This window comes from Pseudopipra pipra, chromosome W, assembly GCF_036250125.1.
Source record: "Pseudopipra pipra isolate bDixPip1 chromosome W, bDixPip1.hap1, whole genome shotgun sequence".
Classification (NCBI taxonomy): Eukaryota; Metazoa; Chordata; class Aves; order Passeriformes; family Pipridae; genus Pseudopipra; species Pseudopipra pipra.
Genome location: NC_087580.1, coordinates 33768123 through 33789630, shown reverse-complemented (window position 1 = coordinate 33789630; position 21508 = coordinate 33768123). Strand labels below are relative to the sequence as shown.

General features: G+C 52.9%; 1 protein-coding gene across 1 annotated transcript; it reads left to right on the top strand.

The window, feature by feature from the left end:
- Positions 1-386: 386 nt before the first annotated feature.
- Positions 387-1940, top strand: LOC135405357 (zinc finger protein 239-like). Its single transcript, XM_064640044.1, has one exon. The coding sequence runs from the start codon at positions 439-441 to the stop codon at positions 1510-1512; it is 1074 nt and encodes a 357-aa protein (XP_064496114.1). The 5' UTR covers positions 387-438; the 3' UTR covers positions 1513-1940.
- The last annotated feature ends 19568 nt before the right edge of the window (positions 1941-21508 follow it).

Below are 21508 nucleotides of genomic sequence, written 5' to 3'. Positions count from 1 at the left end.
ATGTTTTGGAGTATTTTTTAGCTGAATCTCAACTTTTTGCCGTTTAGGGTGGCGAGGGTCTTCTTGCTATTTCTGAGGGTTTTTTTCCTGAATCTTGGTGGTTTTGGTTTTTTTGGGCTGAATCTTGGTGTTTGGGAGATTTTTATGGTCACAGGATGCCCGGTGAGTTCTAGAGATGGACTTGGGCAGGAGGAACCCCCAAGCCAACACACTCACCCCTTGTTTCCCCCCCCATCAGGATTTGTCCTTCCCAAAGCTTGGGCGGATGGAGGAGGAGGCTGCGAGGAAGAGGAAGATGCCTTGGGCCCCCCAGGCAGGTGAGGAGGCAGTCAGTGTCCCTTTGGGCGGGTGTTGTGCTGGCTCTGTCAGCCGAGCATGGCCCCGGCTGCAGGACAACCCCGCTGGCGCCGCCGTCCTGCCGGGGCCGGAGTTGGGGGGATGTCCTTGGCCTTCCCTGTGGGCCGGAGGCAAATCCCCTGCCTGTCCTTGTTGCTTCCTGCCCCAGGCCCCGAGCTGAGGACGGAGAGCCCGGAGGACAAATCCCCCCGTGAGACCCTGGTGGGAGAGGCCGTTTTGAAGGGCTCCACGGCGCAGGAAGGCAGCGGGGAGGAAAAGGGCCGGAGATCCCCCCGCAGGAGGGGCTCCAAAGCCATCCCAGGGTGCTCTGAGGAGGAAAGAGCCAGCCTGTGCCGGGAAGGCGGCCAGAGCTTGAGGGGGAGCTCTGACCTGGTGGTCCCTGAGCAGCCTCCCAGCAGGGAGAAACCCTTCCAGTGCTTGGAATGTGGGAAGAACTTCAGCAGGAGCAACAACCTCCTCACCCACCAGCACATCCACACTGGGGAACGTCCTTACACGTGTAGGAAATGTGGGAAGAGTTTTAGGCGGAACTCCAACCTGATCCGACACCAGCGCATCCACACTGGAGAACGGCCCTACAAGTGCTTGGAATGTGGGAAGAGCTTCAGGCAGAGGTCTACTCTGATCCAACACCATCGCATCCACAGTGGAGAATGGCCCTACACGTGTGGGGGGTGTGGGAAGAGCTTCAGGAGCAACTCTGGTCTGATCCGACACCAGCGCATCCACACTGGAGAACAGCCATACCTGTGTGGTGAATGTGGGAAGAGCTTCAGGGAAATCTCTGATCTCCTCACCCACCAGCGCATTCACACTGGGGAACGGCCCTACACGTGTGGGGAATGTGGGAAGAGCTTCAGGAAGAGGTCCCACCTCCTCACCCACCAGCTCATCCACACTGGGGAACGGCCCTACAGATGCTTGGAATGTGGGGAGAGGTTTCAGACCAGCGGGAGTCTTCTTCTGCACCAGCGGACGCACACGGATGAGAGGCCCTTCCGCTGCACCGACTGCGGGAAGGGCTTCAACCGGAACTCCACCCTCGTCACCCACCGGCGCATCCACAGCGGGGAGAGGCCCTACAAGTGTGGGGAGTGTGGGAAGAGCTACACCCAGAGATCTGGCTTGACCAGACACCAACGGACCCACCAGTAAGGGAAGCCCTACCAGTGCCCCGACTGCGGGAAGAGCTTCGGCTGCTGCTTCCACCCCAAATGAAGCCCCTGATGGTGAGGCAACCCCTGGAGTCCAGTGACTGTCAGTGCATCCCTTTTGACCACAAAAGGCCAGTCCCCTTTCCCAGGGGCAGCTTCTTCCAACAGAACCTTTCTTGGGAGGTGTGGAGATTCCTGCCTTGGCTGGGGAGACCTTCCAGGTCTCTCCTGGAGGTTGAGAGCAGAGATCTCCCCATGAGCGTTGGTCTGGGGGAGTTCCATCCATCTCTAACTAAGAATTCTTGCTTTTGTGCCAGCTTGAGTAGAATTGCTTCAACAATTGCTTTACTGTAGAGCACTGTCCTGTCTTATCCTGTATTCCTGGTAGTTTTAGTGTTTCTATTGTGCAGTAAATAATTTTGATGAAGATCTTTTGTCTGTTCATTTGTAACCCTAAATAAATTGATTTCTCTCAATAGATCTTATTTGCCATCATTGAAACCTGTGGGACAAAAGTGGTTCAGTCAAACCTCTCCAAGTCCTCTAAACTTAAAATGTTGGCAAGATTCAAGGCTGATATTGGATCCAGGAGCCCCCAGCACCCCACAGTAAATTGGGAGCTCAGATGAACCACTCCGTTTTTGAAAACCTGGCGCCCAAAGACCCCCATTGGACCGTCGGACCCACCATATTCCCCCCCCTTTTCCACCCTTCTCCCTCTTCCTTCCACTTTTCCATGGTCCCCTCAATCCCCAGACCAACCAGGATCACTTTTGGGGTCCCAATCCCTACTTTTTTCCCCCCTCTTTTACCCGTTCCATATCATCCCCCACTCCCCAGCCCCCTCATGCTCAGTTTGGGGGTCCCACCCTCCCCTCTCCCCACTCTCATGACCTCTCTTACCCTTTTCCATCATCCCCCAAACCTCGAGCCCTTCCCCCCCACACCTTTGGGAGGTCCCACTCTCCTTCCACTCAGTTTGGGGTCCCACCACCCCTTTATCCCCTCTGATCCCCCTTTTCCCACTGACTGCCCCCTTCCCACCCCCCCCTCACCGGAGAGCTCCTCTCCCACAGCCGGGGGGACTCTCAGCACCACCAATGCCCAGAGAAGTCCCCCCAGAAAATGGGTTGGGTGGGATCCTGGGTGGGCTTTGAGTGTGTTTGGGGGTCCTTGAGAGACCGTGGGGATGTTTTGGCGGGGTCCCAGCACCTTTTGGGGTGAGCTGGGTGCTGTATTGAGGGGCAGGTGCCCTCCCAAAGCTCCCCTAGAGCAGGTTGACACGAGGGGACAGTGAGGGGTCCACATTCCCGATCCATCCCGGGGCCGCTTCTGCCCTTCCCAAACTCGGCTCCTCCCTCCGGGTCACCCCACGCCTCCCCCCCCAACTACCCCCGAATAACCAGGACTGGGGAGAACTGGGAAGCTTTACTGGGATCACTGGGAGCAGTTGGGCAGATGCAGAGTGACAGCAGGGGAGGGGAGGGGGACACACAACCCCCCGAAAATCCTCATGGGGATGGGGAGGGGGTCCAGGCTGGGCCCGAGGCCCCGGGGAGGGGCTGCGGCCGCCGCCGGCTCAGGAGCTCTGTGGGGAGAGAAAAGGGGGTGACACCGGGGTGGGAGGTCCCCGGGGGGGCACAGACGCTCTGGGGGGACACACGACCCCCTGGGACCCCCCTCACCTTCTGGCGCAGGTAGAAGCCGAGCCCCAGCGCCAGGGAGACGAAGGCCAAGAGGAAGCCCCCGGCCCCTCCTTGGCAGCAATTGCTCAGGCTGATGGAGCCCGGCAGGGCCGGGGCCGCCGGCGGTGTCCGATCCCGGCAGGAAGTGGGGAGGGCCCGGCGGGGTCTGATAGAAATAAATCAAAGCAGATCTCTCTCTTTCTTTTACCCCCTGGGCAGTGACCATCAAGAGCTGTCCCTGCTTCACAGCAGAAGCTCCACACACTTCAACAAAGTCTGTGGAAGAATCTGTCCTAGGAAAGTTGACCCTGGGCTTTTATGCTTATCCAGTGATGGATCACCAGTCACATATTCCCAGGCCAGTGAGCAGCTGATCTGTCAAACTCTGCTTCCAAAAGCAGGATGTGTGTTGGAAGGCTGGGGAACCAGGCTGGGTTTGGCACAATTCAGCAGTAAACCAACCCCTTGGCACCAGCAGCAACTCACACAGAGAGCTTGCATTGCTTGCATTCTCCCATCAGATTCTTTTCCAGGCAGAACATCCTGCTACAAGGGGTCTGTTACCACCCACCCCAGAAAGGGAAGGGTAACCAGGTTGTTATTAATAAATCCCTTGGGGTGGATTAGAGTGAAACAACACTGAATAATTGGTGTTTGAAAACATATATATGCAGGGTTTATTTTAGAACAGTTTTGTTTCAAAGGTAAACAGGTATGTTGCCATTTTGGGTGTTATCATCTCTATCTCTCATCTACAGCAATATGGCATAAAGAGAACCTTTGGGGAAAATGCATAAGGGAGAGTAAGAAAGACAGGATAAGGGTAAGGGAGAGTAAGGGAAAGCAAAGCTGAGAGTGGAAAGATGTCTATAGTCACTGCCCACGGGGTCCAGCGATGGAACTTGGGAGTTGCAGCTTCCATGTCTGTGAGTTGAAGTCGTGGCCTTGATCCATTGGGGTGGGGATGGGAACCCCCACACCCAAGAAGTTATGAGTTATTATATCCATGGATGGTGTCCCGGGCCATGCCACAAACCCCCAACATCTCCTGGGTCTGTGCAGAGTTCCCGTGAGGGGCCTGGGAAAAGGGTTTTTCCTGCCTTTCAAGATTTGTTGAGGGGGGGATGGGCTTTGATGGGCCATCAGAGGTCTAATGCAAAAGTCCTGCAGCTGTATTATATGCCACCCTTTAGCAGAGTAGTTTACACAGACCCAATCTTATTACCCCATTTGATATCAAACTTTCTAAATTCCTTTAACCTGTTTAGACTTCTTTTCAAGGTAGAATTGTAGAAAAACACCTCTATTGAACAACATCACAGCCTAGGCCTGGACAACAAGATCCCACAACAGACAAAGCAACCTTCAAGCCCAGAACTTTGGAGGTGCTCCAAGGACTGTACGTGCTCTGAAGAAGATAAAGATGAGGAAGAAGGGGTTCCAAAGACCCCAAACCCAATTCCTCAAGGGGTGTGTCGGGGGCAGAACTGGGCAGAACTGGGGGGTGGAGAGTTCTGGCATTGGATGGACCATCCTCTAAAACTGTAGAACCATTGCCTGGGAGGGCGCGTCGTGTGTGTTCCCCTGGGCCTGTGGGCCTGATTAAAAAACCTGCTCTTTTGAGCTGATCTTACACACTGAATTGGCCTGGAGTTTTATCTCTTGAGGTTACAGGATTAACTAACTAGGTGGCTTTTGCTAAACGCACATCCCAAGGTTTGAAGGTCCCACTGCCCATTGCTTTCAAAGTGGGTTTGAACAGTCCACTCTACCATTCAACTTTCCCAGAGGCTGGGGCATGACAGGAATATGATCCATCCACTCCATGCCGAGCTCTCTGGTCCAGGTGTGCACAAGGTTGTTTTGGAAAAGAGTCCTGCTGTCCAACTCCAGTGTTTCTGGAGGGCCGTGTCTCCACAGGACTTGCTTTTCCAGGCCCAGGATGGTGTTCTGGGCAGTGGGGGGAGGCACAGGGGGTGTCTCCTGCCATCCAGGGGTTGTGTCCACCATTGTCAGCATGTAGAGTTTGCCTTGGTGGGTTTGGGGAGTGTGCTGGGATCAATCTGCCAGGCCTGCCCACATCTCTAGTTCAGCCATCATCCCCCACCCCACAGAGGCTTTACCCTCTTGGCCTCTTTGATGGCAGCACGTGTTTCCCAGGTCTGGAGAACCTGGGAGTTGGTGTCCAAGGTTAAATGCAGCCCTGGATCACAAGCCTAGCTGGATGTTGCACCTCTTCCCTCAGGACCTGAGGTGTCCTGGGCCCAGTGAGCCAGGAATAATTCCCCCTTGTGTTGCCAGTCCAGCTCTACCTGAGACACTTTCATCTGCTCAGTCCCATCCCCCCGTCCATTGTTGGATGTCACTCAGGAGCCCAACTCTTGGCTCCCTGTGCATCTCCAGGATGGACTTTCACAGCCAACCTCTCTGCCCGGGTGGCAGGAGGGCCTACCCTGATAAGGCCTAAAATCCCATCAGACAATGCCAACAGTGCCAGCTCTCATGCAAGCTGTCTGTGAAATCTGGGAGTTACCGGTGGCACCATGGGAATGGTTTTGGTGTTGAATGATGCTCAAACCAGCCTGGTTCACCCAACTCCAAACACACATCCTGCTTTTGGAAGTTGGATGGGACAGAGAAGCTGCTAACTGGCCTGTCCATTTGTGAGGAGCAGTCAATCACTTCCTACTAGAGAAGTCCAGTCCCCTTTCATCCAGGCAGGTTCTTCTAACACAGCCCTTCTTGGGGTAGATGTGTGGAGATTCCTGCCTTGGGTGGGGACGCCCTCCAAGGACACTCCTCAAGGTCGAGCAAAAGAAATTTCCCACGACCGTTGGTGTGGGTGAGTTACATCAGATCTCTACATAATAATTATTTCTTTTGGCTAGTTTTAATATAATTGTTTCAATAATTTCTTCAATATAGTGTGCTATCCTATCTTATACTGTACTACTTCTAGTTTTAGCCTTTGTATTGTGTAGTAAATAATTCTGATTAAGATCTTTTGTCTGATCATTTTTAAGAATAACTGATTCATTTCATATAAATATTCTCATTTGGCCAATCATTAAAACATGTGGGACAAAAGTGGTTCAATCACATTTCTGTAATCCCTTAAATTTAACTTGTTGACAAAATCTGAGGTAAAGATTGGATCCCTTATTCCTTGAGGCTCCCCAGTGGGACAATGGCTCCTTGATTCCATGAGGTTGCACTGTTTCCCAGCATTCTTTGGCTCCATAAAGCCCTGCAGTGTCACAATGGCCCACTGATTCCATCATTTTCCCCAGTGTCACAATGGACCCTTGATTCCAGGAGGTTCCCCAGCGTCACAATGTTCCCTTTGACTCCAGAAGGCCTTGCAGAATCATAATGGCCCCTGGATTCTGTGAGGTTCCACAGTGTCACAATGGTCCCTTTGACTCCAGAAGGCCTTGCAGAATCAGAATGGCCCCTTGATTCTGTGAGGTTCCACAAGGTCACAATGGACCCTTGATTCCATGAGATTCCACAGTGTCCCATTGGTTCCCTTTGGTTCCAAAAGGTTCTGGGATGTCACAATGGCCCCTTGATTCCCTGACGTTCCACAAAGTCCCAGGTCCTTTTGATTCCATGAGGTTCCGCAGTGTCCCATGTTCCCTTTGGTTCCAGGAGGCCCCAGTGTATTCCAATGGCCCCTGGATTCCAGGAGATTCCACAGTGTCCTGGGGTTCCCTTGTCTCCCTGAGTTTTGGCAGTGTCCCGGGGTCCCTTTGTTCCCAGGAGGTTCCTTTGTTTCCATCAGGTCTTTCCACATCCCAGACTCCCTTTGGTTCCATGAGGTGCTGCAGGGTCACAATGTCCCCTTTATTCCATGAGATTCTGCCATGTCCCAGGGTTCCTTTGGTTCCATGGGATTCCACAGGGCCCAAGCTCCCTGCTTCTTATCCTTCCAACATTTCTGGGCCCATTCTCTCTCTGCCTGGGATGGAGCACCATTGTGTTTCTGCAGGAATGGATCCATGGCCATCCTGCCACTGCACCAATTTAATGCTGCAGAAATGTCACTGCAGGCCCGACCCTGGGTGCAGGAACAGCCTGGGAACTACAGGCCTGCTCCCATTCAGCAGAACCAGTCGGGGTCCCAAAGAGCACAAGTGATTGACTGCAACCCCTGCAGTTCTCTGGCATTGCTGGGGACAAATGCATGAACTGCCAGGAGCTCTGCAGAGCCCTGACAGTGCCACTGCAATCCCAAGCTGCATTGCCCGGGGCAACCCTCAGCACAGCCAAGGCCACAACCCTTCCTGAAAGGTGTCCCTTCTGGGCAGGGCCAGGGGGACAAACCCCTCCATCTGTCCCTGCACATGTTGTGTCCAATTCTCATCCCCCACTTAGGGACAAAGTCAGGCTACATTGGGTGTTTAGCTTGGCATTTGCTTCACTCTTTTGTGCTTCCAACACACACACACCCCAGTCTGGACAGAGTCTGACCCCCCAAAGAACACAAGACCTGACTATTTGTGGCTCCTGCTGCAGCGGCTGCAACTTGGGCCACGATATGTGCCAGGAGCAGAGAGATCCCTCCCCACAGAAACTTCTTGGCAATGGAGTTCTTAAGAAAACAGGACAGGCTGTGGGGATCAGTGTCATGGTATGGCCCGGGAAGTGTCTTGAGCATCCTCCTGTTTACCATGACCAGCTTTTTCATCCCTTTTGTCTCTTCTTTCTCACACTTGTTCCTTTACAAACCACCATGACCCCACCATTTCACTTCCTTTGGTTCTTCCCTAGAGATCCCACCACAAGTCTTGCCCAGTCCCCAAATGTGCTTTCTAGTTGCCCATAATAAGACTCACACCCCAAACAGAATCCCCCATCTTCAACTGGCAAGGTCATCCTTGGAGGCTCTACCATTGACACATTTGATGAAACTCTCACACAGAGATGTTGGAACTTTATTTGAATTGACTTTTTACCTTTTGGGTTTACAATGGCTTCTCCAAAAACATGGTAATTCATGTCCTAGCAACAGAAATTCTTTGGAGAAAGAGTTTGGGACTCAAAGAATCAAGAATGGTTTGGCTTGGAAGGGAGATAAAAGCTCAGGTGGTCAAAGTCCCTGGACATGGAGAGTGACATCTTCACTAATTCAGGCTGCTCAAAGTTCCTGACCTTGGACAAATCCAGGGATAGGACATCCTCTTCTGTTGCAGTTCTTGACAGCCCCATTGGTATTTCTTCATTTTATCTGATAGAAAGCTCCCCTATTTCAGTTTAAAGTCATTGCCCCATGTTCTGCCACTACAGCCCTTGGTAAAACATATCCCTGTGACTATCTCAGACCATGTTTTCATTTGCAGACACCTCGGAGAGTGCTCAGAGATGTCCCAGGAAGGGGTTTGGAAGTCTCAAACACACGACCACCCTACAGGGGCAAAGGAGTGGTGGGTTAAGTGGTGTGCAGACAGAGGACAGCAGAGAAGTGCTGTGGTGCAACACATCACCCGGAAGGAGTCTGGATGAGCCCAAGGCTTTGTGTGTGCAGGAAGAGCCAGGGAGGACGCAGAGATGTCAGTGCAGGAAGGTGCCAGCCAGGTGGGGCAGCCAGGGGGATGACGACAGTCTGCAGGGAAAGGGGCAGGGCATGGACACCGTAGGACAGCCTGGGCTGGAGAGGAGACAGGGAGGGGGAGAAGCTGAAAGGCCCTGACAGAGCCACCTTCTGCAGGCCTTTGGCCAGGGCTGCTGTCTGTGCCCCTGATGCCAGGAGGAGGGGAGTGCCCCTTGCAGCCCTGGGGCCTCATGGCCTCCTTGTCCCTGCTCAGCAGCCTGGCAGGTGCCACCCCATGGTCCTGCCCTTGGCATTGCACATCCCACATCCCAGTGCCCCAGGAAGAGCCCTGAGGAATGAGGCAGGGACAGGATCTGCCTTCCCAGGGGCTGGGGGTCAGTGCTTGGCCTGTTGGATTAATAAAATACATCCAGGTTTCCTCAGGATCAGAGCCACCTTTCCCTTGCTTGTCCATTCTTGTCATCACAGCAATTTTCTATTCCAACTGGAATCTGGGGACACTTTCACAGTCATGTCCCTCAGTGGGACCCATTAACAGTACAAGAAACTTCAGTATTTCAATCTCATTTTGACTTCTTGAGAAGTTGTTTGAACTTCCTCTCAGGGACTGAGTCTCATATAAACAATGTCAAATCCCCTCTGGGGGTCGTTAAAGACCTGGAGCTGTTGCTGTGCTGCTGAGCTGTGCTGGGCTCCTGGCACACAGGGAGCTCCTGGCAACCAAGAAGAGCTTCAAAGAGACAGCTCTGCTGGTGAGCAGCTCCTCTGCACAGCCCAGCAGGGCTGAGGGCACTGCCTGCAGCACCCAGGGCACAGGAGAGAAGGCAGAGAGATGAGAGGCAGCCTGGGATGGGAGGTGACTGAGCTCTCACTTCATGAGAAACCTTCCCAGGATTTGAAGGAAGAATTCTCTGGCTGTAGGAAAGTTAAACTTGCCTTCCTGGAGGCATCTCCTAAAGCTGGCACATCCCACAGCTTCCAGGATCTTTCAGCAGGACTCTCCCAGTTGCTGCAGTGCAGGGGAAGTGGCCATATGGCAGAGCAGGGCAGGAGCTGCAGGCAGCAAGGGCAGAGAGGAGAAGGGAGCAGGAGGTTCAAGGGATCCTGGGGTGGGAGGACAGGGCAGAGCTGCTCAGGGCAGGAACCTTGCCAGCCCTTTGCCACGGTCAGGCTCTGGCTGCAGAGCAGTGCAGGTGAGTTCCTGCAAGTGCCTCTCCCAGCTGCCAAATGGCAGCAGTGGCAGGAGCTGTCAGGATGGCTCTGCTGGATTTGCTGGGGTGCAGCAGGAGAAGCTGCTGCAGAGCAGGACTTGCTGCTGCCCCATCAGAGGCCCAGGGCCAGAAGGTTCCCTGTGCCAGGGCTGGCTGTGGGGTGGGAAGGTGGGGGTGCAGCCAGAGGTGCCCAGGGCTGTGGTGCAGAGCAGGGTCCTGCCCCCAGGGCTCTGTGTGCTGGGGCAGGGACTCTGCTGCCTGCCAGGGTCAGCCCTCAACTGCAGGGTGTCTGGGATCTGCTCTGCAGCCCCTGCCCAGGCAGAGCTGCCCCTGGGCACTGGGCTGGGGATGGCTCTGGCAGCACTGGCAGGGAGCTGAGCTGGGCACAGGCAGGGGCTGCTGGCAGGAACAGCTCCTCACCCAGAGACAGGCAGGCAGGGACAGGCAGCTGCTGCCACAAGGGCTGGGCAGGGGGATGGGGGCCCCTCCCTGCTGTCCCTGTGGCACAGACCCCTTCCCTGAGCAGCTCCTGCCTGGGCTCCTTTCCCAGCCTAAGCAGAGCCTGTGCCCTCAGGCCCACGGGGGCTGGGCTGTGCATTGCCCTGCAGCAGCCAGAGCCCAGGCAAGGACAAGGCCCTGATTTCCAGCTGTCTCTCTGTGTCCCTCCTCCCTTGGCAGCACCATTGTGGCATTTCACTGCCATCCCCTGCTGCCTGGGCTTTCCTTGTTCTCACCAGTGAGTTTTCTGAGCCAGTGTGGGGTTTGGGGGTGGCAGATTCCTGTCCAGACACAACCCCTTTGGGTGCTGCTGTGGGGATGTGTCTGTGGGAGCCAAGTGCCCAAGTGCCCTCCAGGCACCTTCAGGGTCTTCAGCTGTTTGTCTGGGTGTCCTGCAGGGCTGCAGGTGCCCTCCAGAAGGGCACAGCTCTGCCATAGGATCTCTGTGCTGCACAGGATCCCCATGGAGAAAACTTCTCAGTGCTAAATCCATGGAAGTGCTCTGGGCAGCCGTACTTGGGAGCTGCAGTGATCCCTCTGTGTGGCAGTCTGGGAGGATAGAGATGAGATCCTAATCAGGCATCCTGAGGAGAGGCAAGGATTCTCTCAATGTGCTCTTTGAACCAGGATTCCTCTGATCCCAGAAGTGCCTTGTTTCTTTTTGCAGGGAATTCCTAAGGGCCATCCCCTTTCAGCTCCAAGCTGCCAGGCCGGGGCAGCTGTGAACAGGAAAGAAGGCCAGCTCTTGTCTCTGCACCAAGAGACCACTCCTTTGCCTCTCAAGACTCACAAGATTTCACTTGGAGCACAAAGTCCCCCAAATCCCCTCCCTCTGTTCTGCCTTTGGGCAAACTGTGACCAGCAGTTCTGGAAACACTTTGATACATCACAAGTGCATTTAATTGGAGGTCACCCTGTGCTCCAAGTTGCCTCTCACTGCACAGCAAGAAGGATTCCTCGGGAGCCCATTCCAGGGTCCTGCTCTCAGTGCCCCCTTCAGCCAGCAAAACCCAGAGCTCAGGGAGAGGGATGCAGAGAGATCTTCCTGAAAAGAGGCCTTGAATGTTGAATTGCTATGAGACATGCAAGATATTTTGCTGATAGAGTCTGGTTTAATTCAGTTCTGCCTTTTTTCCCCTCAACAGAAAACAATAACTGGAGACATCAAATGCCCAACAGCAGCTCCATGCCTCAGTTCCTCCTCCTGGCATTCGCAGCCAGGCAGGAGCTGCAGCTCCTGCACTTCTGGCTCTTCCTGGCCATCTCCCTGGCTGCCCTCCTGGCCAACGGCCTCATCCTCAGCGCCATAGCCTGCGACCACCACCTGCACACCCCCATGGGCTTCTTCCTGCTCAACCTCTCCCTCACAGACCTGGGCTGCATCTACACCACTGTCCCCAAAGCCATGCACAATTCCCTCTGGGACACCACAACCATCTCCTACATGGGATGTGCTGCACAGCTCTTTTTCTTTGTCTTCTTCATCTCAGCAGAGTTTTCCCTCCTCACCATCATGTGCTACGACCGCTACGTTGCCATCTGCAAACCCCTGCACTACAGGACCCTCCTGGGCAGCAGAGCTTGTGCCCACATGGCAGCAGCTGCCTGGGCCACTGGCTTTCTCACTGCTCTGCTGCACACAGCCAATACATTTTCCCTGCCCCTGTGCCAGGGCAATGCCCTGGGCCAGTTCTTCTGTGAAATCCCACACATCCTCAAGCTCTCCTGCTCACACTCAGGCTACCGCAGAGAAACCGGGCTTCTCTCGTTTACTATCTCTTTAGGACTTGGCTGTTTTGTTTTCATTGTTTTCTCCTATGTGCAGATCTTCAGGGCTGTGCTGAGGATCCCCTCTCAGCAGGGACGGCACAAAGCCTTTTCCACGTGCCTCCCTCACCTGGCCGTGGTCTCTATTGTTGTCAGCACTGCAGCATTTGCCCACCTGAAGCCTCCCTCCATCTTCTCCCCATCCCTGGACCTGGTGGTGTCAGTTCTATACTCGGTGGTGCCTCCAGCACTGAACCCCCTCATCTACAGCCTCAGGAACCAGGAGCTCAAGGATGCCATAAGGACAATGATGACTGGATGTTTTTTTTTTAAGAAGCAATAAACTGCCTCTTTTCTTCTGCAGAACATTAATTGTATAACACATTTTGGGCCCAGCCTGCCTTCTAAAGCTTTTCGTAGTAATTGGGTTGGGGGGCTTCCCTGTTTTTTCCCTCTGTTCATGTCATTAACACTGAAATTTTATTCTTCCTCCCATCAAATTCTTTCTCTACCTTCTTTTTTTCACCTACAAAATATAGAAATCAGAAATCATGCTTTGTGTGCATTTAAACAAAATAAAAGTTTGTGCAGCAAGGTATTTGTCAAACATCCTGCCTGTGTTATTTTGTACATGAGGAATCACAATCTCTGAGTGTAAGAAAGGACACAAATTCTTTTTTCCAGATTCTTCCGCCAAGACCTTCCCTGAAGCTGGAGGACATTTCCATATTTGCAGATCTGGAGAGGAAAAGAGTCCCAGCACTGCCAGGGAGCACCGGAACTGGATCTGTTCAGAGCTGCTCTCTTTGCACTCCCACCCACCCCTTTCCTGTCCGTGCCCAAGGCCTGAGTGCTCTGGCAGCTCAGTCACTGTCCTGCTGTGGGTCAGGCCTGTGAGCACAGGCAGGGACAGGCCCTGGGCACTGCTGGGACAGGGCTGGGCTCCACAACAGCAGTTCCAGCAGCAAAGGGGTTCCCCTCCAGGCACTTCCTGAGGGCTGAGGTCTTTTCCTAACACTGATATGGAGAAGAAGTCCAAGGATTAGACTGTCAAAAGTCTTGTTGCTTTGCTTGTTTGTCCATGGAGACAGTGCAGTGAGGTCAGGGACCCACTGGGACTGCAGGGGCTGAGGGCTGGTTCAGATGTTGTGTGTTGGTGGCCGATGGTCAATGGAGGTGACAAATGATCTCCAAGTCACCTGCCTGGGGCTCTGCAGCTTGTGAGGGCTCTGATGGCAGGTGAGGACTTGTCTGTAGGAAATCAGGAAGTGCAGGAGAGCACAGAGGATCTGCAGGGACAGACCGTCCCATCCAGTCAGCAAGGAATGGAGCCCTGGAGCAGAATCCTGCCCAGGGTGGAGTTACCAGAGATCAAGTACTAAATCTTGCTGTGAAGTGGCAAACAGAGCTCTGCAAGCCCAGGGGACACAGCAGGTACAGGGAAAACTCTTGCAAGTGACTTGTGTTCCCCTCAGTGAACTTCCACAGGTCGATCAAGAGCAGCCCCCAAAGCCATGTCCCAGCTCTGGAACAAGGCAGGGCCCCTCTGAGCCCCCTCCATGGCCACACAGGAGCGTCTGTGGGAGGTGGTCAGTGGCAGGGAGCACCATCAGCTGGCTCTGCCTCCCAGCTGGAGCAGCACAGCCCAACAGAGTCCCACATGGCCCTGGGCCCCACAGCCCCCCTGCTCTGCAGAGCAGCCCCCCCAGCTCAGGGGCTGTGGGGAGCACAGGCAGGGGGTGCAGGAAGGGCTGCTCAGGCCAGCACAGACGTGTTCCCCTGGGGAAAGGCTCTGTGGGGAGATGGGATGTGCCAGGAGAAGAGCAGGACACCCTGTATGAGCAGAGGGGCCATGGGAAGAGGCTGCCCTGTGCCTGGGGAAAAGAGGGGGCAAAGCAAAATGTGGGAAACTCTCTGGTCTGAGATCAGTTGTGCTGCCCAAGAACACGCTGACTCCAGAGGTGTCCAAGCGGGGCAGAGCCGGCGACTCCGGTCCGTGCGGCGGCGGGGGGAAGGCAGCGGCTCTGCTTGATTCCATGGAGTTCTGGGGAGGCACAGTGATTCCAGGAGGCTCTTCACTCTCACTATTGGCCCTTGGTTCCATGAGGGTCTGAGATGTCTCAGGGTTCCTTTGGTTCCAAAGAGGCCTCGCGTGTCACAGTGGCCCCTTGGTTCCATGAGATTCCACAGTATTCCCGCATTCCTTTGGTTCCATGAGGCCCTGCAGTGTTATAATGACTCCTGATTCTATGAGGTTCCAATTTCTCCAAAGTTTCTTTGGCTCTATAGGGCCCTACAGGGTCAAAACGGCCCCTGGATTCCATGAGTTTCCACAGTGTCCTCAGGTCCATAGTGTCACAGTGTCACAATGCCTCCTTGATTTGCAGTGTCCCAGGGAGAGCCTGCACTGTCCAAATGGCCTCTTGATTCCATAAGGTTCTGCAGTGACACAATAGCACCCCAATTCCATGTGATTGCACAGTGTCCCCAGGTTCCTTTGGCACCATAATGCCCTGTAGTGTCACAGTGGTCCCTTGAGTCCATGTGGTGTCCTCAGTGTCACAATGACCCCTTGATTCCATGAAGTTGCATAGTGTCTCTAGGTTCCCTTTTTCCACGAGTTTCCCCAGTGTCACAATGGCCCCTTGATTCCGTTGGGTTCCCCAGTGTCCCAAGGTCCATTTGGCTCCAAAAGGGCCCTGTAGTGTCGCAGTGGCCTCTTGATTTTATGAGGTTCCACTGTGTCCTGGCATTTCTTTGTTTCCATGAGGCACCACAGTGACACAATGGCCCCTTGATTCCATGAGGTTCCAAAATGTTTCAGGGTTCTTTTTGTTCCACAAGGCCCCAGATATTAAACGGCCCCTGATTCTACAAGATTTCACACCACAGTGTCCCTGTGTTCCTTAGTTTCCATGAGGCCCTGCAGTGCCACAATGGCCCCTTGATTCCATGAGGTTGCACAGTGTCATCACAAAGCTGAGCCCACCCAGATGGAAGTTTGGGGGACATTAGGAGCAACTGAGAAAAAAAGGATTGAATATTTGAGGAAGGAAAGAGGGGCTTGTCCAACAGAGGGGAACGAATTTTATGAGGTAAAAACAGGTTCAGTTAAGGCTCGGGGTGCTGAAACACTGACTGTGCAAACACTCCTGATGGACTTTTACGCTATTTCTAACCTCAAGCCCCAATCCAAAAGTGCTGCCCCTCCCAATGAAAGGAATCCACTGCTCTAATCCCAACCTCAACTTGACCTCAAAGGCAAAGCCCAAACCCAGAACTCCAGACTCTTATTTGTACTCCAATGCCCACCCCAATCCCAAACCTGCATTGTTGGTATGAAAAGCCAAGCTTTAATCCTAACCCAGCCCAAACACTAATCATGAACCAGACACTGCCAGAAGAACCACAAACCTCCCAAAGTTCTGCCTAATCCCAACCCTGAGCTCTAAACCCCAAGCCCTGACCATTAAGCACCCCCACAGCCCTTGGGAGCAGGGCAAGGACCTGCAGGGCCCAGAGCAGGCCCAGGGGGTTGGCAGAGGAATGGGAGGTGACCTGGATCTGCTCAGCTCTGCAGTGACCCCCAGGAGAAGGGCCTGGGCTCTGGCAGGGATGTCCTGTGGCACAGGGGCTCAGGATCCAAGGTAATAAGGCCAAGTGCACATGGCAACAGCCAGAGCTGGTGCAGAGACATCAGGGAGGGTCTAGAAATGCTGCTGGGAGGGGGTGGGAAAGCAGGAGGGGTGTGTGCAGCCTGCAAGGCCAGAGCAGCAGCAGGGCCAGGGCAGGACAGCCTGCAGGAGAGATGGCCAAGGGCTCTGGCAGGGCTGCAAGGCCCAAAGGCACCCAGGCCTTTGTCCCCTTGCCTCTGGCAGCTGCCTCTGCCACTCAGGCCACCACAAGCAACTTTCCTGGCAGGTTCTGCCCTTGGTTTCTGCCTCGCCCCTCCCTCAGCAGCCTGGCAGGGGTTGCCCAGTTTTGGGCCTTTGTTGTTGCTCCCCCTCCCATCCCAGTGCCCCCCAAACAGCCCTGAGCCAGCCGGGAGGGACAGGATCTGCTGGGCCAGGGCCTGGGGCTCAGGCCTTGGCCTTTGTGCTCCACAAAACCAAGGCAGGCTTTGCTCAGCATTGCAGGGGCCTGCCCAGAGCCTTTGTCTGCCTGCACTCCTGGCCTCCAAGGAGCTGCTCCAAGGAGTCCCTGGGGAGGCTTTGGCAGTGCCTGCCCTCAGTGGGGCCCAGCAATGCTTCAAGGCACTTGGACTTTGGCTTCTGACTTCTTCAGCAGCTGCTTCAATCTTCTCTCAGTACCTCAGGATCATGGGCTGGGCTGCAAACACACTGTGGGGCTCATTAAAATGCAGAAATCCCTCATGGTCTCTGTCTTCCTTTAATTGTCTTCAAGGCAATTTTAAAACAAGCCTTTAAAGTTTGTACTTTTTGTTTTTTAATTCAAGGATGAATATTTTTTAGTTCAAAGGAGAGGTGATAGAGGTGTTCTCCAAGTGATCTTGATGCTGAGTGTCTCCTCAGGAGATCCACACTGACCCTGGATGATCAACCTTGCTCCTCACCCCCCAACCTCACCAGTTCTGACATGGCCCATCTTAGACTGACAGTGATGCAACTCCAAACACACTAGGAGACTCATTAAAACACTGAAAAACAAATTATTTCCCTTTCCTTTAATTGCCTTCAAGTCATCAAGACTTCTACAGCTAATTGGAGTTGTTTTGTAGTTTTGTTAAGGAGGAAGATTTTAAAGTGGAAGTCACGAAAAATATATGTTTTTTGATGAAAGGGAATGATTTACACAGAGCCTTGGGATGCAAGAGGGTCAGGGTGTAAAGGATTTGGATCCAAACACAAGGAGGCAAAAGAGATTAGTAGCACTTAATCACTGACCAATTGAACAATTATCAAGTGATTCAATTGCATTTGCCACAACTTTAAAAGTGACTGAATTATAGATTCACAACAAGTCACACCACAGTCAATTCACACCCACACCCAGAGATGTGTGGACACATCAAGAGCTGGGTGTGGAAAGGTCCCTCTCCAAAATTCTCCTTGTTGTCAGGGAAACACTCCCCCAAATCCCTTTGTGTTTGCCAACAGACAAGGGTCACAGCTGGAGGAGTGTTTGTTGAGGGGGATCAGAATTGTCCTGGGCATCAGTGAGGGTCTTTGGAGTGTTGCAAACTGGAGGGTTCCCGAGCTGGGAGAGGCTGCCAGAGGTGTCCCACTGAGAGGGAGGTGCTGGGGAGCTGCCAGGGCCTCCCTCAGCCCCGCTGGTTGTGGGCTCCCAAGGGGACTGGCTTTAGTTATCTGCTGAATTTCCATCCTGGTGTCAGGAATGACTGAGTTTCTACAGTATTTGGGAACTGTATCCAAACTGTTCCATTTGGGTTATGATTCAGGAAGGGAATGTTCCAAGATTTTCAGGGCATGAGGTGTCTCCTTGTGGCTCTGCAGACCTGGGGCCACAAGGACACTCAGCTCCCTCCACAACCCCCATGGGCTGGGATTCCTCCTGCCCCACTTCAGTGGGCACAAAACAGGCACCTCCAGGTGACTCCTTTCCCAGCTCCCCTGGGAATGAAAGAAAACCAAAGCCAGGAGTGACCTGCTGGGACACAAACCCCTGGTTCCTTCTGAGGGGCCAGAGGTGACTGAGATTCCTGCTGGGAACTGCAGGCTTCAATGCAGCAGTTCCTAGGGACAGGGCAGCAGCTGTGGGATCTTCTTGGAGGCTGCTGGGACATTGCTTTGGCACCTTCAGTGGCAGAAGGTGCCCACATGTAGGACAGGGGAACGTGTCACTGTTCCTTCTGTCCAGGACAGCCCCTAGAGGTGCTCAGGTGACCAAATGGAGTCAGTTCTGTGAGAGGCACCACCCAGGGCTTCTCAGACACATTGGGTGCCTTTGGGGCAGGGAGTGAATCCCAGCCCTGCAGGGACACAAAGGCTGTCCCTTCTCTGCCCAGCCAAGGCCGGGCCAGGCACGAGTCCAGAGCACATCAGCCCAGTCTGTCCACACTTGTTTCCTCCCTCTGCTGGCTCTTCTCTCCCCCAACATTTCAGCAGCATGTGCTGATCTCCTCAGGGATCAGGCCTGGGATTTTCCCCCTGGGCCTGAGTGCCAGCACGTCCACCCCCAAGGCCATTGTCAGCAAAGCCTCTGCACAGCCCAGCTCTCGGGGCTTTCAGAGCAGCTTTCCCCACTGCAAGTCTGTTCTTACCCCCGGTGCCCCCGCTGAGGGGCTGCAGCCAGACAGGCCCCAATGCCCTGCGTGTGGGGCACAGGCAGGAGGAGCTGCAGCCCCAAGTCTCTCTTCATTCCACTTGCAGGCAATAACAGCCCAGGCCTGCTGAGACAGTTCCCAGGTTGCAGGGCTGTGATGGGTTGGGAGAGAAGGCCAAGGAGACACAGGAGAGAAAGAGCAGGAGAGAGGTGTCCTCAGTGGGAAGGAGCTTCTGGGACCTGTGGAGCTGCTCTAGGGGATGAACAACTTGGGTGAACTTTTGTGGGTGAGGGTCAGAGGAGAGAATGGTTTGGGTACCCTTGTGGAGTGAGACAAAGAGCCCATTCAAGTTGTCTTTGATAACCCTGGAATTCACTGGAAAAGCACCACGACAGGATGCAAATAGTCCCAGAGGTTTCTGCAGAGTCTTGGTCAAGACACCCCTTGGGACACAGGCCTTTAGAGCACAGCTGCCAGGTTGGTGGACAAGAGGGAGGCTCATCTGCATCTGCTTCTCTCCAAGATGAACCAAGAGGTTGCCATAGTAACTGACTGTAGCTATGGGAATGTATGCTGCTTGCCATGGTAACCAACCCTAGCAACAGGAATGTATGCTGGTTGCCATGTTAACTGCCCATAGCAATGGAAATGTCTGATGGTTGCCATGGTAACTGACTGTAACAATGGAAATGTATGCTGGTTGTCATGGTAACCGACCATAGCAATGGGAATGTGTGATGGTTGCCATGGTAACTGACCATGGGAACAGCAGTGTATGATGGTTGCCATGGTATTTCACTGTACTAGTGAGAGGTATGTTGGTTCCCATGGTAACTGATAGTAACAATGAGAATGTATGATGGTTGCCATGATAACCGACTGTACCAGTGGGAAGTATGATGGTTCCTGTGGTAACTGACCGTAGCAATGGGAATGTATGCTGGTTTCCATGGTAACTGACTGTAGCAACGGCAGTGTATGCTTGTTGCCATGGAAACCGACCATAGGAATGTGAATTTATGATGGTTGCCATGGTAATCGAGCATACAAAGCGAATCTATGATGGTTGCCATGGTAACAAACCGTAGCAATGGAAATGTGTGATGGTTGCCATGGTGACTGTAGCAACGGAAATGATTGATGCTTGCCGTGGTAACTGACCGTAGCAATGGGAATGTATGATGGTTGCCATGGTAACTGACCATAGCAGTGGGAAGTATGATGATTGCCACGGTAACTGACCATAGCAATGGAAATGTGTCATTGTTGCCATGGTAAACTGACTGTAGCAATAGGAAGTATAATGTTTGCCATGGTAACTGACTGTAGCAACAGGAATGTATGATGGTTGCCACAGTAACTGACCATAGAAACGACAATGTATTGTGGTTGCCATGGTAACGGACTGTACCAGTGGGAAGTATGTTGTTTGCCATGGTAACTGACTGTAGCAACGGGAATGTATGATGTTTTCCATGGGAACTGACCGTAGCAATGAGAATGTATGATGGTTGCCATGGTAACCTACTGTAGCAATGGGAATGTATGGTGGTTCTTATGGTAACTGACCGTGGGAATGAGAATGTGTGCTGGTTGCCATAGTAACTGACCAAAACAGTGGGAAGTATGATGATTGCCATGATAAATGACTGTAGCAATGGGAATGTATGCTGGTTGCCATGGTAACTGACCATAGAAACTGGAATTCACATGGTTGCCTTGCTAACTGATCATAGCAACGTGGCTGTATGATGGTTGCCATGGCAACTGATTGTAGCAGTGGACCGTATGATGGTTGCCACGGTAACCAACCACAGCAATGGGGATGTGTGATGGTTGCCATGGTAAACGACTGTAGGAATGGGAATGTATGATGGTTTCCATGGTAACCGACCGTAGCAATTGGATTGTATGCTGGTTTCCATAGTGACTGACCGTAGCAACGCGGCTGGATGATGGTTGCCATAGTAACTGATTGTAGCAATGGGACTGTGTGATGGTTGCCAGGGTAACTGACTGTGGAAATGGCAATGTATGATGTTTGCTATGGTAACTGACAGTAGGAATGGGAATGTATTATGGTTGCCATGGTAACTAACTGTAGCAACGGGAATATATGGTGGTTGCCATGGTAACTAACTGTAGCAACGGGAGTATATGCTGGTTGCCATTGGTAACTGACTGTACCTGTGGGAAGTATGATGGTTGCCATGGTAACCGACTGTAGCAATGAGAATGTATGCTGTTTTCCATGGTAACTGCCCATAACAATGGAAATGTCTGATGGTTGTCATGGTAACCAGCCATAGCAATGGGAATGTATGCTGGTTGCCATGGTAACTGACTGTGGTAACAGGAATGTATGATGGTTGCCATGGTAACTGACCATAGCAATGGGAATGTGTGATGGTTGCCATGGTAGCTGTGTGTAGCAGTGGGAATGTCTAAAGGTTGTCATGGTAACTGACCATAGAAATGGGAATGTGTGACGGTTGCCATGGTAACCGATTGTACCAGTGTAAAGTATGATGGTTGGCTGTAGTAACTGACTGTAGAAAAGGGAATGTATGATGGTTGCCATGGTAACTGACTGTACCAATGGCAATATATGATGGTTGCCGTGATAACTTACCATGGCAATGAGAATGTATGCTGGCTGCCATGGTAACCAACCATACCAGTGGGGAAGTATGATCGTTGCCACGGTAACTGACTGTAGGAATGGGAATGTGTGATGGTTGCCATGGTAACTGACCTTAGCAATGGGAATGTATGGTAGTTGCTGTGGTAACTGACTGTGGCAATGAGAATATATGCTGTTTGCCATGGTAACTGACCATAGCAGTGGGAATGTATGATGGTTGCCATGGTAACCAACCGTATCAATGTGACTGTATGATGGTTTCCATGGTAACTCACCATAGCAATGCTAATGTATGATGGTTGCCATGGTAACTGACTGTACCAGTGGGAAGTATTATGGTTGCAATGGTAACTGACCGTAGCAGTGGGAAGTATGCTGTTTGCCACAGTAACTG

What these genes read in the sequence shown, in the direction of transcription:
- LOC135405357 (XM_064640044.1), top strand. Translation starts at nt 439, where the DNA reads ATGTCCTTGGCCTTCCCTGTGGGCCGGAGGCAAATCCCCTGCCTGTCC.